At 45.2% G+C, this 18,299-nt stretch overlaps 2 protein-coding genes across 14 annotated transcripts in view; one reads left to right on the forward strand and one right to left on the reverse strand.

Moving 5' to 3' along the window:
- Positions 1–18,299, forward strand: part of LOC310680970 (uncharacterized protein) — a 133,548-nt gene that overhangs the window by 31,999 nt on the left and 83,250 nt on the right. For 5 of the 13 annotated variants that reach the window (XR_014513023.1, XR_014513028.1, XR_014513030.1 and 2 more), the window contains one exon: positions 14,237–14,575. The exons of 6 other annotated variants lie outside the window; for them this stretch is intronic. Coding sequence is in view for 2 of the 7 variants with exons in the window: in XM_083448253.1 (XP_083304379.1) it covers positions 14,237–14,250 (14 nt within the window). In the remaining 5 variants the exon portion in view is untranslated. Of the gene's footprint in view, positions 1–973; positions 1,416–12,843; positions 13,099–14,236; positions 14,576–18,299 lie in introns of those variants that run through there. 2 more of the 13 variants (XM_083448252.1, XR_014513032.1) reach the window with 2 other exon arrangements.
- On the reverse strand, positions 9,187–12,763 carry JUN (Jun proto-oncogene, AP-1 transcription factor subunit). The gene has a single exon (XM_083448206.1). It carries the CDS (start codon positions 11,523–11,525, stop codon positions 10,578–10,580), a length of 948 nt encoding a protein of 315 aa, XP_083304332.1. The 5' UTR covers positions 11,526–12,763; the 3' UTR covers positions 9,187–10,577.

Below are 18,299 nucleotides of genomic sequence, written 5' to 3' on the forward strand. Positions count from 1 at the left end.
TTTATTTTCCATTTTAATTGATTTGTTGTATTTTAGATTGTGGTGATCTGCTCTGAGATCACTTCTGATGAGGGTGGGACATCGGTCTCTAGATAAATAATGATGATGATGATGATGATGATGGTGATGATGATGATACAAGTAATGACAAATAATTATCATTACTGTATTAATGTGAAGAGATTATATTCTTAGCATTATTCAGGTGGTCACTGCATGAGTTTTTGCCAAAACTTGCTTGGAATTTATCTTGCAGTGTGGGTGATGGGAGAATATTGCTGCTTTAATCACAAGGCAGTTGTTTGGCAGTAAGCAGCTGTTTAACAGCAAATCACTCTGGCAGCCAAACAGCTGATCAACAGTGACAGCAGCACCAGCACCATTTATTCCTCAGGCTGAAGGAAAGTTCAGACCTAAGACTGGAGCAATGTTTGTGCAGTCAGGGACCATAGGCAGGCATCTTGCCGCACTGGATTCAAAGCAACTGCTCTGATCCTGCTTAAACATGTTATTGGTTCCAATACTCTGAGTAATATTAGGTTTCATTTTTAAAGTTTCCTACCTGGACGCAGGTGGCGCTGTGCGTAAAACCACAGAGGCTAGGACTTGCCAATCAGAAGGTCGGCAGTTTGAATTGCTGCGACGGGGTGAGCTCCCGTTGCTCAGTCCCTGTTCCTGCCAACCTAGCAGTTCGAAAGCACGTCAAAGTGCAAGTAGATAAATAGGTACCGCTCCAGCGGGAAGGTAAACGGCATTTCTGTGCGCTGCTCTGGTTCGCCAGAAGCGGCTTAGTCATGCTGGCCACATGACCCGGAAGCTGTATGCCGGCTCCCTCGGCTAGTAAAACGAGATGAGCGCCGCAACCCCAGAGTCGGTCACGACTGGACCTAATGGTCAGGGGTCCCTTTACCTTTACCTTTTACCTGGATGTAGAGCCTGTCGTGTCCATACTCCTGTTTTCTTCCAATTTCAGTTCCTGAATCTGCTGACAACACTCAGGTTCCAACAAAATGCATAGTCACCATGTGCTTATTTGCAAAATGGCCCCTAGCTGTCAGCTAGAGCAGTGACTCCTTAAAAAAAAAAAAAAGTTCAATTTCAGACATTCGGAAAGGGATGTATAAAATGCATATGCTTTACTTAAATGTGTGGCTTCTGTTCATTATCAGTTCTGACTGATTGTTGACTGTCACTGCAGACATCTGATTGTTTCATGAAATGATGGTTAGTTGATGAATGTAAAAATAAGCACCAAATATGGGTGACAGAGAACAAAACAGCAAGGATGGGAAGAAGCACAAAAAATCCTGCCTGGGCAGCCCTGCCCTCATTGTGGAGATATGCAGTGTCACTTTAAATGTTCAGCATCAGGCAGAACTGAATCCAGAGAATCTTTGTCAGAGAGGCAGTGTGGTGTAGTGGTTAGAGTGTTGGATTAAGACCTGGGAGACCAGGGCTCAGCCATGAAGTTCACTGGGTGACCTTAGGCCAGCCATTGGTTCTCAGCCTAACCTACCTCACAGGGTTGTTGTGGGGATAAAATGCAGAGGTGGAGACATGCCACCTCAAGCTCCATGGAGGAAAGGTGGGATAAAGATGCAATAAATAAATAAATAAATGTCACTGCTGCCACAACTTTCAAGGTGGGGATAGTGGTTAAGTGCAACATAGTATATCTAGCAGATTTATCCATTTCTTCATATATATACCTTTAAATGAACCTTTCTCACTCTGTTGGTTTCAATTCTGGGTGTTAAATCTCTTCGTTACTTCATTCCACAAGCGAGGGGCTACAACCGAAAAGGCCATCCTGGTGGTGCCATATCCTGAAGAATTCCCTCTGGTGGTAACCAGGGTGCCATGAACTGGGAGGAGGAGGAAGATCCCAGCAAGGGGTGTCGCTGGGATTGGGACACACTGGGGCATGTTGGGAATAGGGAAACTGAGGTTGGTGTAGGAAGTACTCACTGAGTGATGGAGGATGGTGAGGGGCTGGAGGTCAATGCACAGGAACCAGATCAGCAGGACCCATCACCACAGCCAGAAGGGCCCCTGTCTCCACAAACGATGCAGGCTCTGAAGTGTGGGGAGCAGCAGAAGAGACTCTCTAGGTAGGAGGCTGGGGCAGGCAATAACCCACAGCCCAGCTCCCTAGCTGGCCAGGTGGAGCTCACTATGTGATTCCTCAGCTGCAGCAGGCTCAGAACAGGTGAGGGTCACATGCCTCGTTAAGCCCAGATGCTGCAATCAGCATGTAGAATACAAAGAGGGAAGCGGAGCTGAGGTGCTGTGTCCACTCAACTGTCCATGTTGAGGGAGTTGGGTGCTTCAGGGCCTCTATGGGATTGTGCTTTGGGTTTGGCCTGTATCCTGACTGCTGGACTTCAGACTTAGCAACTTGGACTGACCCTGAACCTCAGTTTCTGACCTTTGGACTCTGGGCTTCATGTGTGTGGATCGGCCCTCAGACTTTCAACTTTGGACACGGCACACTGACTTGCTGCCAGGTAGGCCAGGGTTTCAGGACGTGGGCAGGGCCTTTTCTAGTTTGTGGAACAATTTCTGGAGCATTGAAACGAGGTGGGCACAAGCTCTGTTGAGTTCTTGGTGCATCTTGAGAAAATACCTGTTCACCCAGGCCTATCCTGGTCACTGATACCAATGCCATTTTGAATTGTCTGGTTACTGTGGATGTTGCTGTTTCAACTGCATTTCTTAGGTTTTAATGGACTGGTTTTATTGTCAAATGTTAACAAAGCACTCTGGGGTTTTTAAAAGGGTGGTATAAAAATGTTTCAAATAAATAAGGTAAACGCCAATGCCCGGTTATGGTGGCCTCTGATAAAAATCACGTCTTGAGTGGCTGATGGAACAGAGCCATCATGTGGAAATTTCCACTGATATGCTGCAAGTGTAAACAGAACAGCCCATGTGCTTCAGTGTTGGCTTTCACATCATGTCCAGATGGCAGCTGCCTACATTCCTGGTTAAAGCGAAAATTACGAAACAAAATAAGGAGTTGCCTTGTGCTAGCTTAGCCAGCCTGGTGCTTTCTGGTTGTTTTGGACTACAACTCCCATCAGCTTCAGCCAGTGCAGCAGTGCATTCTGGGACTGGTGGGAACCCTAGACCAGGCACCCCCCAAACTCGACCCTCCAGATGTTTTTGAGATTACAATTCCCATCATCCCTGACCACTGGTCCTGTTAGCTAGGGATGATGGGAGTTGTAGTCCCAAAACAGCTGGAGGGCCAAGTTTTCCTATGCCTGCCCTAGACTGAAAGGTCTTAAGAGCACCAGGTTGGCCAAGACTTCCTTGTACTGGGAGTAACCCATAGTCCCCCTAGCGTACTATCATCCATTCTAATGACAATGGTTCTCCCTAACCCAGAACCAATATTGAGATGTGGCATTGAACTTGGGTCAGGGGGACATTGTTTCAGATCCCACTCAGCACTGAAGCTTTCTGGATGACTTTGGATGTGCTATTTTTTGCTAGCGTAATCTATACTGCAGGGTTGCTGTTTAGAATAAAGCAAGGCGTGCCCATACAAATTCTTCCAGTGGAGTTTATCAAGGATCAGGCATTAGGGACTTTGAAAGTCTTCATTGCACCATTAAGTTGTGATCACTGTCCCGCTTGGAAACACAAGGGTTGTCTTCTGGAAGAATAGGTGCTTTTCTTTCTAAAACCTGACCACTTTCAGTATGTGAAGGCAACACTGTGGACTGCACAGCAAACTGGAAGTCATGTAGCATAAATGGGTCAAGGAGAAGTCAGTTTCCTGGAATGTTAGGTAGAAACTCCCTGCAGGGTATGTAGGATTTCTCCAGAAAGCACCCCTGGGTGCAGGAGGTGGCTAAAGAAACTCTCTTTGGCAAACAGGTCTCAAAATATGCAACCACTGAGGGCGGGGGGGGGGGGGATAGTCTTTTTCTGGAGAAGGTAGAACCTGCCCCTGATCCTTTCATATCAGTCTTTGCACATGGATTGGGTTGGAAGCAAAAGCCTCCTTCCCAGCCTAGCGTTCCAAATTTATAGATGCGTATGGGATAAACATTTGGAGCAGTTTTCTGCTTTGGTACTTTTCTATTATATAATAGCAATACAGGCATCTAAGTATTGTGGACTTTGACAGCTAGATTGAAAAGCAATTCAGATGTGTGATAACTAAATACAAATTGCTTTCTGACTGATAGGGGACTGTACAGTTGACATTAAGATATCCAGAATGGTATACAACTATCACAGGATCCCAGTGGCATTTTTCTCAATGCCTGCTTACTGTCCCACTTGTCTGATGTGCTACTTAACATTTTATTTATAAAACGAGGATTACCTGTCTTCTTCGGATGATTAGTAGACACGTTGCTGTGTTGACTGACTGGCTGTGTTGGGTTCACACGAGACAGCTACATTTTAGGGGGCACTTGCCACATGGTTACCCCATGTAAAGTACTTAATTTCATGTGCATTCATTAGTTCTGTGCTGTTTCCATGTTAACAATGTTGTTTCAGGCCACTCAAATTCCTATACAATGATGCTAAAGCTGGGATTTCTAAATGTCAGGTCTAATCTCACCTATCCCATTGGCTTTAAAATGGAATTGGGCAAATTTAATTGAGGATAAAGCTATCCATGACTACTACTTTTCAGCCGTGGCGCCTGCCTGGTGGAACACTCTCTCACAAGGGACCAGGCCTTGCGGGATTTGACATCCTTCCACAGGGCCTGCAAGACGGAGCTGTTCCGCCAGGCCTTTGGTCGGGGTTCAATCTGATTCTTCTTTCTGTATAAGAACAAGCATTAAAGAGGCCTCCTAGCCCATTCACAGGTTCTTTATAAGACCAGTGGTAACAGTTGGCCTTGGAGAATATTAACCACTCTCAATTTTACCTGTGGACTGCTATCTGTCCAGATTTTAATTTCCTCTGAACTAACTTTAAGATGTATTTTAATTGATTGCCTGTTCTTATGTTCTTTGTATACTGTTAGTTTTTCTGTAAGACCAATTGCAGTAATTAACAGTCAACAGGTTTACCACACCTATCAGCCAATCACCCATTCCCACCACCCTTCTGAGTAATACCCCTCCCCATCCTCTCACTATATATAAGGGTCTGGTGACTTCTGTTTCAGTCTATCTGAAGAAGTGTGCATGCACATGAAAGCTCATACCAATAACTAACTTAGTTGGTCTCTAAGGTGCTACTGGAAGGAATTTTTTTTATTTTGTTTCAACTACGGCAGACCAACACGGCTACCTTACCTGTAATAGTTTTATGATGTTAGCCACCCTGAGCCTGGCTCGGGCTGGGGAGGATGGGGTACAAATAAAAATTATTATTACTAAGCACTCTCTATTTAAGCTATACTAACCATTGGGATGCGGGTGGCGCTGTGGGTTAAACCACAAAGCCTAGGACTTGCCGATCAGAAGGTCAGCAGTTCGAATCCCCGCAACGGGGTGAGCTCCCATTCCTCGGTCCCTGCTCCTGCCAACCTAGCAGTTCGAAAGCATGTCAAAGTGCAAGTAGATAAATAGGTACTGCTCCGGCGGGAAGGTAAACGGTGTTTCCGTGTGCTGCTCTGGTTCGACAGAAGTGGCTTAGTCACGCTGGCCACATGACCCGGAAGCTGTACGTCGGCTCTCTAGGCCTATAGAGTGAGGTGAGCGCCGCAACCCCAGAGTCGGCCACGACTGGACCTAATGGTCAGGGGTCCCTTTACCTTTACTTTAACCATTGCTGGCAGGGCAACTGTGACACAAACAGCTGCAAGGCAGGCAGAAACTCAACCCATAAAGTTTTGCAATCACTGCCTCTCAATGCTAGGACTTTATTTACTGGATTTCTGTCTGTCATACAGTCAAAGTCGGAGGCGGCTTGCTAGAAATAAAGCCCTCCCCTGCCAATGGGTCTCTTTTGCTCCTGGACTTCAAGACCAGTAAGTGGGCTGGCACATTTAGTTGTTACATTTGGAAACTAGCAATGTTTTTTTTTGGGGGGGGGTGTTAAGAGAAGATTGTGGTACGTTTAGGAATTCCTTCTTTAGACTTGTGTGGAGATTGTTTTTTCACATGGGTAAGGCTGTTAAAAACCGACTGCAGCAACACTAAGAGTCCAAAAGCCTTCCAAATGGGGGTGTTATGGCAAGAAGATGCTCAACTTCTGGGTGTGCCAAATGTATACAGAACGGTTCCAAAGCAGCATGAGAGCTTTAGAACTCTTTCACAATAGATTTCTGTGGTGAGAGTTACACCTTTTACCTCCCCAGGTAGCTGGACTTATTTTGCTAGCTGGCTCTTGCTAAGTAGCTGCAAAGCCACACCCAGCCATGCTGTGCAACTCCCCTGCTGCCTGTTTCCACATATGGTCAAAATCATCTACCTTCCGGGTTGCCTATGTCAGCAGTATGTACACTCAGCAAAGCAGTCTGTGATCCTCCCAGTAACTCTTTGTTTGGTAACTATTGATACAAACGTATACATCTACTTAGCAGTAAGCAAATAATACGCCCCAACATTATACCTGCCAGTATGTACGAGTTGGAAACAGAAAGTCTGTATCCACTATTAAAATATTCTATTTCATGCAAGGATGGCAGAATATAGAATCTGAACAAGATCAAACCCACCCACCCCAAAACATTATTGCTTCATTATTCCACTTAGGGGCACTGGGCTCCTAAGAGTTGGAGGAAAATAGCTTCGAACTCTTCAGAACTTTGGCAGCAAGCTTCTTTTCTAGCAGTTGCACAACAGGCAGAAATCCAGCAGGTGAAGCCTATATAAAATAACAAAGTTGATTTGCTCTCCCCCTCATCCCAATGCTGAAGGCATTACAGAATTATAGTGGGGATAAAGGTAAAGGGACCCCTGACTGTTAGGTCCAGTTGCAGACCACCCTGGGGTTGTGGCGCTCATCTCGCTTTACTGGCCGAGGGAGCCGGTGTTTGTCCACAGACAGCTTTCTGGGTCATGTGACCAGCATGACTAAGCAGCTTCTGGCGAACCAGAGCAGTGCACGGAAATGCTGTTTACCTTCCTGCCAGAGCGGTACCTATTTATTTACTTGCACTTTGATGTGCTTTCAAACTGCTAGGTTGGCAGGAGCAGGGACCGAGCAACGGGAGCTCACCCCTTCGTGGGGATTTGAACCGCCAACCTTCTGATCAGCAAGCCCTAGGCTCTGGTTTTGACCACAGTGCCACCCGCGTCCCTTTGGTGGGGTTAGAGAGCTGAAAATAATGGAAATAGATTTTACATCTGGCAACCAATGCACTCCTTGGGTTTTGGATAGTACATGGATAGAGTCTAAAAAGCCTGGGACACAAGTTTTCATGGCCTTCTAGTGGCTATGATGGCTCATTTACCAGAAGTAATGTATTTAGCATTAACTCTGGAAGTATAAACTCAATTCTGACCAAACTAAGCCTCCTGTTGTATGTTTTGCTCTAAGAGGCTTAGTTTGGTCAGAATCGAATATACACATCCAGAGTTAACGCTAAATACATCACTTCTGGTAAATGAGCCATCATAGCCACTAGAAGGCCATGAAAACTTGCATCCTGGGCTTTTTAGACTTCTCCACTGATGTACTATCTGAAACCAAAGAGGTGCATTTGTTGCCAGATGTTGGTTTTTTCCAGCTCTCCTATCCCACCAGTAGGTTTGAGGTAAACATTATTTATTTGTACGTGAACCCCTTGTGAGTTGTGATTCACTGAGGAAACTTTTTAAAGAAAATAATTTCGATTTTTGCAGGCCATATTGTTTCAGCTAGAATTGTCACCTTTTGTTCTTAAGGACCTTCTATACATTGAACAGCTGACGGACATGCAAGGATATATTCCTACCTTCAAGGAAGAGCTACACCCATTGAACTTCTGTTTGTCAGGAAGTAAAATCAAACAAATCTTGCCCCCCACCTTCTAAAAAACAAAAAAGGTTGCAACTCTAATACAGGCCTGGTTGGTTCCATTCATCAGACAGACATAACCTGCTTCTTTTCTTCAGTAGTCAAGAATCGGTTAACTCCCAGGACTCAGTCTCTGGCACTACTGGAATTATGTTTTAATGGACCAATACCTCTTACCTGCTAATGTCTTGAGTTTTAAAGAGGGGTGGGGGGTTTAATAAGATCAAAAGTAATTGAATTCAAAAATAGCTTTAGAATTTTGAAAGTGTAAGTTACACAGGTCAATATTGAGGAAAGTTAGGAATATAGGAAACTGCCTTATAGCAATAGAGAGCTAGATAGACCTTGCATGTGGTCATTTCAGACAAGAGATCTTGTTCACTAGGCTTATGCTGAGATTTAATACAGGACCTATTGCATGCAAGGGATGTTCTCTTCAGCCGAGGTAAAGGTTCTCTTGGAAATCTGAAGAACCTAAGAAAACATTTTGCCTTTTGAGTTTTCTAAGTCCCAAAAAATGCAGTAACACTTGGTCTCAGCTAAATATTTTTGACAGCCCAATCTTATGGTTACTTGGAGAAGTCCTATCACATTTAGTGGTACTATTAAGTAATTGTGCATAAAGGTGCATTTTAATATTATAATCCCATGTTTACTACATAGGATGCCCCATTGTAATAAATGGGACTGCCTTCCAAATAAATGTCTTTAGAATTACACTGAACCTGTACATTACTCAAGTGTCTTGTTGAACAGACTTCATGTACCTAAACATGTTTACTTAGAAACAAGCTCCAAGTTTGAAAACCCTTGCTCTCTAGCAAGTTTCCATAGGACTGCAACTTGGGTGGGACTTGCTTCCAAATAAACCTAGCTAGAGGACACTGTTCTTTGTATTCCCCGGAGAAACAACTGGGACGTGCAGCCTGACCTAAATGTGTTCACTCAGAAGTAAATCCCACTAAGTTAAAACACAGTTCGATCATAGGATAGCAACCTTAAGATACATTCTTAGGCATATATGTTCAAAAGTAAGTCTCATTCATTTCAGCAGACTGAGGATCACATTAGTCCTCTTTTTGCTGCATATGAAGATCTTCTATTGAAAAACAAAAGAGCAATAATCTTAATGTCTTTCTGCCCCAAATGCAAGTGCATTTTATGGCTCAAGTTTCAAAACACACCAACCAGTTTAAGTTGCATCCCCACCCCCCACCCCCTTTCTGGTGAAACAAAGTCATAAGCGGGAAAAGGAATTCAAATCTGTTGAAAGAGTAATAGAATGACTTTATTGGACAACAGGCATAGCAATAAATACTCATGAACAGAGACTCTTTTAGATAACAAAAACATGAAGGTGACAAATTGCCAGATGAACGTTCCCTTTTTGAAAACTTTTCCTTGTCTTCAGGCAAAGAATATTTGCTTAACTTGGACACATAAATTGGGAATGACCAGTTACATTTGATAACTCATGGTGCAGAGCAGTGGATGCAACAGAACTCTACTCTTGCCCATCCTATTTTACTTTAGTTAGTTTTTAAAACTATGTCACTAGTTCCTTGTAGACCATACAGACTGCAAGTTCAATTGATCAAACAGGCAGGATCTATGTTTCTTTCCAACACAGGGGGTCATTTATGTGCCCTCCAGTTAATAGAGGATTGAAGAAGCAGTCTTATGGCACCTTAAAATCAGGAATGCCAAAAGACATTTTTGTTCTTGCTAAAGCTGCAATCCTGTTATGGATATGGCTCTGAGAACAAGTCCCACTGGACTCAATGGGACTTACTTCTGAGTAGGCATGGACAGGTTTGCACGGTTACAGAAGTGTTGGGCTTCCCCCTCCCCCCTTTACACCACTAGTTAACAAGAGTTTAACATCTAACCACAAGTTCATTCTGTATATGCCTGTCTTAATGGTACTAATCAAAGAAAGTGGGTGACTTATTGTTTTTTTAAGAAAACATACCAACCCTTTATGCATTTCTTGTTCAGAACAAAAAAAAAAACATTTAAAAAATTATATACTTTATTACAAATGGAAAAAACTCAGAAGATTGCTAAAAAAAATCTCTTATTTACAAACAATACTGGGCAGAACCCAAATGAACATAAAAATAACTTACAAAGTCATGAAGTAGTTTTATTGACATTAATCAGCTGTCATAAAATAAAAAATATATATGTACATACACAACTCGACTTGAAGGCAGGCAGTATAGTTCAGCTTCTGTTGTTAGCCTCCCACAAACTCCCTCCCCATTATTTTTTTTAAAGGAGTACTAGAGAAAGCAAATCTACAGTGTCTACTGCAGTTTAACCTTTAATACTGAATGATCGTTGAATGTTAGGTCCATGCAGGTCTTGGTCAATGTTAAAAGAAAAAGGTAACACAAGGCTTCTTCATGCCTCGTCTGAATAGAACAGCCCTCTTGCGGAGCTGGACTGTCAACTGGTTTGCCACCACCTCAAACCAAAAGGCACACCAGTCTCTCTCCACGCATGCTTTGGGGGAAGAGGGGGGCACTCTCCGGAATCAATGCCTTTCAGCCTTTTCTTCCCGCCCGCCCCCCAAGTGAAGCTTTCCACCTCCCAACTTCCTTCTTTTTTCTGCTTAGTTTTGCCCCATCACACAAGTTACTTTTCCAGTCTCTTCAAAAAGTCTGCAACTGCTGTGTGAGCATTAGCTGGCACCCACTGTTGACGTGATTCATGACCTTCTGCTTCAGCTGTGCAACCTGCTCTCGCAGCATATTGGCAGTGGATGCCAGCTCCGAGTTCTGGGCTTTCAAAGTTTTGACTTTTTCCTCCAACCTGGCAATGCGCTCCAACTTCCTTTTCCGGCACTTGGAGGCCGCAATTCGGTTTCTCATGCGCTTCCTCTCAGCCTTGATCCTCTCCTGGGATTCCATGTCGATGGGCGACAGGGGAGGAGTCTCCCCGGGCATTTCTGGGACAGTCTGAGGCTCTTCTTTCAGAGCCTGAAGCCGAGGATGCTGCACAGGCATCTGGGGGTTCAGGTGATGTTGCGGAGGGTAGCTCAAGCTGCTGGCATTGTAGCTCGGCGCCGTGTTGAGTGCGTTGGGGTTGAAGTTGCTGAGGTTGGCGTAGACCGGAGGCTCGCTGTGCAAGTTGGCACTGAAGCTGTTGTTTCCAGCCATGGAAGAGACGGGGGTCATGCCGGTGTTTGAAGGCTGGGCAGCGGAGGTGACGCTGGGGGGCATGGTGTTCTGGTTGTGCAGCTCCGCCAGCGCCCTGACAAACCCTTCGGCAAACCCTTCTTGCTCGTCGGTGACATTTTTGGGGCAGAGGAACTGGGTTGGGGTCGGCGTGGTGGTGATCAGCCCGTTGCCAGACTGGATGATCAGCCTTTCCAGTTCAGGAGAGGCCAGCTTGAGAAGGCCCACATCTGGGGAAGTCAGGATATCAGCATTCTTGTTCCTCAGGTGGGGCTTCAGGTTACTGGAAGGGTCAGCCAGGTTGAGAGTCATGTTCTGCTTCAGCACCTTGGGGTTATTATATCCGTAAGTACCACTCTCTGGCTGCACGAACGTCGTATTGATGGCATCATCGTAGAATGTAGGTTCCATCTTTGCAGTCATAGAATACAGTCCACAAGTTGGTCCTACTTAGGACAAACAAACAAACAAACAAGGAGAGGAAGCTGTGCCACAGCGTACACCACCCTTTCCCCCCTCTAAAAAAAACTTTTCCGAGAGGAGAACACCACAGAGAGGTGATGAATTAAAGTCTGGCTTTTTTGCCACAAGTCATTGGCTCGCCTGTCCCCGTTTTCCGCCCCCAAACTCCGAAAAGGAGGTCTGGATTTGACAAGCGGAGGCTTCCTCAGCTAAGAACAAGGTTCAGAGCAGTCATCAAGAGTGCGGAGCTCCAGAAAAACAACTCGCCCAAAAAGAGAGGAATAAAGTTCTTTATCGAAGTGCGGAATTCCCACTCCCGGCCAAGGAATCCCAGGAGTTAAAACGTGGCTTCTTATCGCTGCGAATTGGAGGGGGGGGGATGAAGGTTCGCGAGTCCCACAACTTTGGAAAAGTCCTCCTTTCCCCCCCGCGACTCCTCGATGCCTCCCTCCTCCTCGTGGGAGGGTCCTATGCTGCGCCGGAGTGTTCGCGAGTTTTCAAACACACTTGTTTCGCGTCCTCTCCGCTTTTCCTCCTTTTCCAGTCTCTTTTCCCCACCAATACCGGAGTGGCTCTCAGTCACTGACTCGCCCCGAACGAAGAGTTTTCTTTTTCAGTGGGGGGGAAAGTTGCTGCAACTTCGGTCGCTCCCCACTTCGGGCTCCGATCCACAAGCTGCGGCGAAAACTTGCGTCCCCGGACTCCGCACGACCGGCTCTCCTCCGGGGACCCAGGCTCCGGAAACCTGTCGCTCCGCTGGCGGTGGCGGCGGCCGATCAAACACGTCCGGGCAAGATCCCAGCCAGGCGATCCCAGCCGCGCAGCCCAAGCGAAGATCTGTCCGCTCGCCCTTCCCTTGGGGAGCAACGGGAGGGTCTCTCGAGCGCTCCGCGTCACGAACCGGTCCGGTCTCTGCTGCCGCTTTCGCGGGTGTCTTTCCCGGTGCCGCTTTGCTGGGCGCGCTGCCGCTTTAAGCCGCCGCCGCCTCCTCCTCCTCTGCCGCGCACTCAGCCCCACTCTGAGCTCTTTCCCAGCGTGGAGCCCAACACTTATCAGCGAGCAGTAACCCACTAAAAATAGCCCATGATGTCACCCCGGGGCCTTCCCATTGGCTGCAGCCGCCTCTCACGCGGGGAGGGGGAGGGCGGGCGGCCGGGCCCAGCCTGTTGCAGAGCAGCCCATCTCCATGGCCACCCCACCCCCTTCAGAAGCTTCCCAGCCCTCTTTCTTTTTTTTCCTCCCTTCTTTGGTTCGCGGGGCATTGTGGGATGAGGTAATGCCTGGGCTCCGGTGCAGGGCATTGTGGGCTGACGTATTGTTTTTGAATATCTGGTTACCCGCTTAAGAGTTCTGGCCGGGTTGGAAGAACCGGGCAGTGATAGATACGCGCGCGCGGATCGAGGGGGGGGGGGGGACGCGGCTGGAGATACCAAGTGGGAAATGTGAGAGGAGGGGGCGCTGGTGATACCAAGTGGGAAATAGAAGGGGTGGGACGACACGCGCAAAGTTCGAAAGGGGCAACTTTAGGCAAAAGGTAATGGGGTAGAAATAATAATAATCCATCGTTTTTATCAAGCGCAGAGTTCCAAAAGGGTAACTTTACGCAGAGTGCTGGGGAGGAATTTTTTTTAAAAATATATAAATTATTAATACAATTATTTTAAAAAATAATTTATTAATTATCTCTTTCCGCGAGAAATAGGGGCAGTTTGTCCCAGGCTTGATGCCATCTGATTTCACTGGACTTGGCTAAATGGGATTTCAGTCCTGTCCTAAGTAGCTTTCTGAGAAATCCCTCCCGCCTCTGCCATGCCCGGCAATCGCGTCCTTTAAGGAGGACTCCGGGGCTGCTGCTGCTGCTGTTTCACGGCACATGGATCCGGGGGAGGAGGTGCGATGGGCTGACTCTCACGTGATTTTCCTTCCTCCGCCTCGCCGGGCTCTCCCCCCCCCCTCCGGCGTCCTTCCCCAGCAGCCTAAGAGCTTCCAGGCAGGGGACAGGAGGGAGGGGGCGAGAGAGAAAGAGAGAGGCTGCCTACTTATTTGGAAGCGCATCCCGCTGGCACCGGCTTCCTTCCGAGGAAGCTTGAGCCGGGATCGGGATGTCCTGCGCTCACCGGCTGGAGAGAGGGGCAGTCCCGTGGAACTCGCTGCCTCTTTGCTTCTGAGCCCGCACATTAGGCTGGAGGAGATCGGGGGCAGGGGGCTCAAAACCTCGCTTCCTTAACACACCTGCCGCCGCTGCCCCGAAGGATCTTTTTCTTTAGCGAACTTCCCGGGATGGGGTGTGGGTACTTGGGGCAGAGCTGTGTCCGCGCCGGGCCGTCTGCTTTGCCGCTTTACGATCCTCTCGGAGCGCGATAGTCTCCTTCGAGGCGGGGAGGGGGTCCGGGGTGTGTGTGTGTGTGTGTTTGTTTTTGAATCAGTGACATTGTTTTTAAAAAGGAAAACTCGCGTGCAGCCGAAAAGGCTTCCTTCGTAGCCCACTGGTGCAATAGACCTTTGCGAGAGATCTTAAAAATCTCCGGCTTGTTTGCAATTCCGCCCCGCTCCCTTTACGTTCAAAAATCGTCATGTTTTGGCGAGCTCCCGCCAATAACTTTAACACTTTGTCTGCGCGATCCCTGCTAGTTTTTCCTTCACTCCTTTATTTTTCTCCCTCTTTGGTTCAGATCGGTGTGCTTAGTTTCAAATGCTTGGGACAGCGGGAAGAGAAGCGTCGGCTTCAACCCAGTCGTGGTGGCGCATGAAAGGTGACTTCACCTGGCCAGTTTTGGCTACCGAGCCACATAGCTTAACCCTTTCTATCCCAGGGTCAGAAGCTGCCTTATATCTCAGAATACTTTGCAAGCCGACGAGGAATGACAGGGATGTTAACAAAGCAAAAGCAAAGCCCACGATAAGCTCCGGAGGCAACTCCAGACACACTTACTTGGGTGCAAGTCCTGTTGAATAGCTTTCCCCATTTCCCTGCTTTTAAATTGTGAATTTTGGACTCCGGTGAACTTTAGATTACTGTATTTTAATATTAGATTGGAAGCCACCCAGAGTGGCTGGGGAAGCCCATCCAGATGGGCAGGGTATAAATAATAAATTATTATTATTATTATTATTAGATTGCTTTTATAGGTTAATTGGCTCATATTATTTCTCTGTGGTGTTTGACTCAAATTCTGAATTTTTAATGATGGGGTTCTTTTACTGGTTTTATTATGTAGTGCTGTAATTTATTGTACTTTAGTGTTTGGTTTATGAACAACCCACAGAACACTGTTGTTGGGTGGCATTTGAACAATATTAATAAAGGCAGTGGCACTTCAGAGGAAATGTTCATAGGATTTTACTCACAGTCCAACAGATGCTTAATTTATGCATAAGCTACATCAGCATCAAATGAGCTTTTAGGCAAAGGTGCATAGGATTTGGATTCCTGAGGCTTCTTTATTTCATAGCTGATGTTTTAGAAAGCATAAGTGGCACATTATTGGTAAGAAACTTCTCTGCAACCATGAGAAATGAAAATGTTTTCATTTTAGCTTGGAAGAGATTCTACTAATCAGGATCTGCAACTAGTGCCCATTTCTGAAACAGAGTCTACCTTCAGCTTGGATGGAGCTGTTAATAACAACACAGCACAATCCTATCCATCTTTACTTGTTTATTGACCTGACTAAGGCCTTCAACACCGTAAATCGTACGTAATGCCCTGTGGACTGTACTTCTAAGAATTGGCTGCCCAGATACATTTGTGAACATCCTTTGGCTCCTCCACGATAACATGACAGCAACAATGGCAGATAACAATGGCTCTCAAAGCAAACCATTTACAGTGGGATACATTTATAAATCACAGTTTCATACAAAAAATAACAAGGTGGTATACAACAACAACAACCCCAGTATTATAATAAAAGCATCAGGACACATCATTTGGTTGGCAGAAAATCTCAGGTTCGAAAGACTAGTTTGCATCTGAAGGCATCTACTCCCAAACACACAAGTATTTCTTTGGGAAGTTTATGTTCTGTGGGATAAATTTGCTTGAATGCCCAAGGGTCCCAAGCCTGTAAAACTGGAGGGAAAGGGTAAAGGAAGAGTCAAAAGTTCAACTTTGCAAACCTTTTGAAATGGTATGGTTAGCCTGGGCCCATGGGTATAGCAAGGGGGGGTGCAGCTGCTCCTACCTCCCAAATCAAGCAAGTAAATAAAAATAGTTACCTGTGACTCAATTGGTCAGTTTGTTAACTTGGTTCTGCCCCCGCCCCTTAAATCCTGGTTATGCCCATGCTTGGGCCTAGCAGTGATGTGAGGTGCAAGTACAGCATTCTGACTGCTGTCCTCTCAGCAGGCAACCCACACAGCCATGCTTACAAGGAAGAGAGCTGTTCTTTCTCAGCCGCTGCCTTGGAGGCTTGGTGGATGGGAAACAGAACAGGAGTAAGGTGACCTGGACTTTTTCAGGATGTCTACCTGGGTGAAGGCCTGGATAGGCTCTTTCTCAGTCAATTGCCCAATTGTTCTAGCAATTAGTTCACTTTCTTGCTCCATCTGCAAGTTCTGTTACGTCAACTTTATGAATTTGTTGTTTTTTCCAGCCCCCAGCTTCAGATTCAAGCATCTAGTTTGCTACATAGAAATGGTTACTGGTCCATCAGTTTCTAACAGTACAATGCTGCCATCAATGAAATGGTATCTGATGAGCTTCTTAGACCTCAGGAGTAAGCTATCCATTCATTCACCACCCACTGCTTCCTTTTTGTAAGCACAATGTAACAGAGACAGAGATTTCCTCTCTCATATACAAATGTGACGTTTAAGGGTTGACTGTGTGACCAAAGCAGGTCATTCCAAGTCTTCTGAGGACAAGATGTAGGCCTGTACCTTTGGCAGATGATATTTCAGAACATTAATTGTGCTCTTAATTATTTGGAAGCTATGTGGTCAGTTGAAAGTACTGGTCTCTTTCATGCTACTGTGGCAATCTATAGGAGGCGAAAGGTAACACGGCCAAGTAATTCATGTCCAATTAAGGTGTAATACTATCAATCATCATATGGGCGCAGACCTGCTAATTAGTACTATCCTGTTTGAGACGTATAGGTTTGGGCCAACGTGGCTTCTTCTGCAGTGGCTCTTAAGAAGGGCATATATGAGTCCTGCCCTTAGGCCTATTCCATCATGCCCCTTCTGTACCCACATATCTCCTACCTGTGGCTTTTGCATATCATCACCCCTTCAATATCTACCTGAAGAAAAGCATTCATTGAAACAGTGTTGACCCAATACCAGGACCACAGAGCACCATGAGGCAATTGGCTCTGTTGAAACTCCACACCTGATATTATTGTGCTATTGTTTTGGCATATCAAAGGGTGTTACTTCCATGCAAAAGTTGAAAAATGGGATGTGGGGCATGAATGGGATCATGTGCTAATATGGGATGCAGTAATGTACAAGGCTATCGTGTTCTGAAATATCAGGCAGTGTTGGCTTTGGAAAGTCTTGGAAATCTCAGCTTTCCACTCAGCAGATCCCCTTTGTTCCCTTTGCTATAACGCAGGCGTAGGTGAACTTGGCCTTCCAGATGTTTTGAGACTACAACTCCCATGATCCCTAGCTAACAGGACCAGTGCTCAGGGATGATGGGAATTGTAGTCTCAAAACAGCTGGAGGGCTGAGTTTGCCTATGCCTGCTATAATACAAAAGTAACTCAGGGAAAGTAAAATTTAAAGACATAAATATCAAGAAATTGTGGCCTGCTGCCATGCAACTCAGTTTTTTAAAAGCACCATAAAAATCTACATGATTAACCTATTCATTTAGGTCTGTTTTTGCCAATCTGCTAAAGAAAATATTCTTTTTATTGAAATGGAGCATAAACTCAGTCTTTTGCAGACGGTTTCCAATTGCATGTCTGAGTAAGCCTGTGAGTGGGCAGCTGTGCATCCTTCTGTAGAGAAAACCACCACCCTCACCTGTTTATTTGTAACGAGAAGAAATATAACCATCCTAAAAATGTATTATAAATCATAATATCAAGTATTTAAAAAAAATCAATATAACATTGTCTAAGACAATACTAATAAGCTACCCTGATTTAACAGCTTAAAGCTAAACAGAGATAATAATGCTGAGCACAGAAATAAAAAGGTAGCATACAAAACTATATATATTCCTTCATAATATACAAATATACCATTTTTAGTATATGAAGTGAAATAAGTGTGCTTCTGCCATCTCTCAGCTGAACCTACTTTACAGGGTTGTGGTGAGGATAAAATGCAGAGGGGGAGATGTGTGTGCTCCACCCCGAGCTCCTTGGAGGAAAGGCAGGATCTAAGGATAATAATGAATTAATAATTCTGTATATGCAGAAGAGAATATATGTGTAGCGAGTGTTTTGTTTTCTGTTGTCTTTTTTTGCTTTTCTTTCTGTTTCTGTTGCAGCAAACTAAAGAATTTCTATGCTACTTAAGATGGAAAGTAAAAGTTAAATAATAATAATAATAATAATAATAATAATAATAATAAATAATAATAATAATTTTTAAAATATTATTATTTTCCAAGTATGTGAAGACCATAGTGTTCCCAATGTGACTTACATTAATAGCAAGCATATAAAAAGCATTAAAGTATACCGTTAAAATTGCAATAAGACTGTTGGTTTAAATAAACCAGACACAGTAAAGTTCAATAATCATCAACAAAAAAATGGCACCAGGCAAAAACAT

The sequence above is a fragment of the Podarcis tiliguerta genome, assembly GCF_965153285.1.
Source record: "Podarcis tiliguerta genome assembly, chromosome: 6".
Lineage (NCBI taxonomy): Eukaryota > Metazoa > Chordata > Lepidosauria > Squamata > Lacertidae > Podarcis > Podarcis tiliguerta.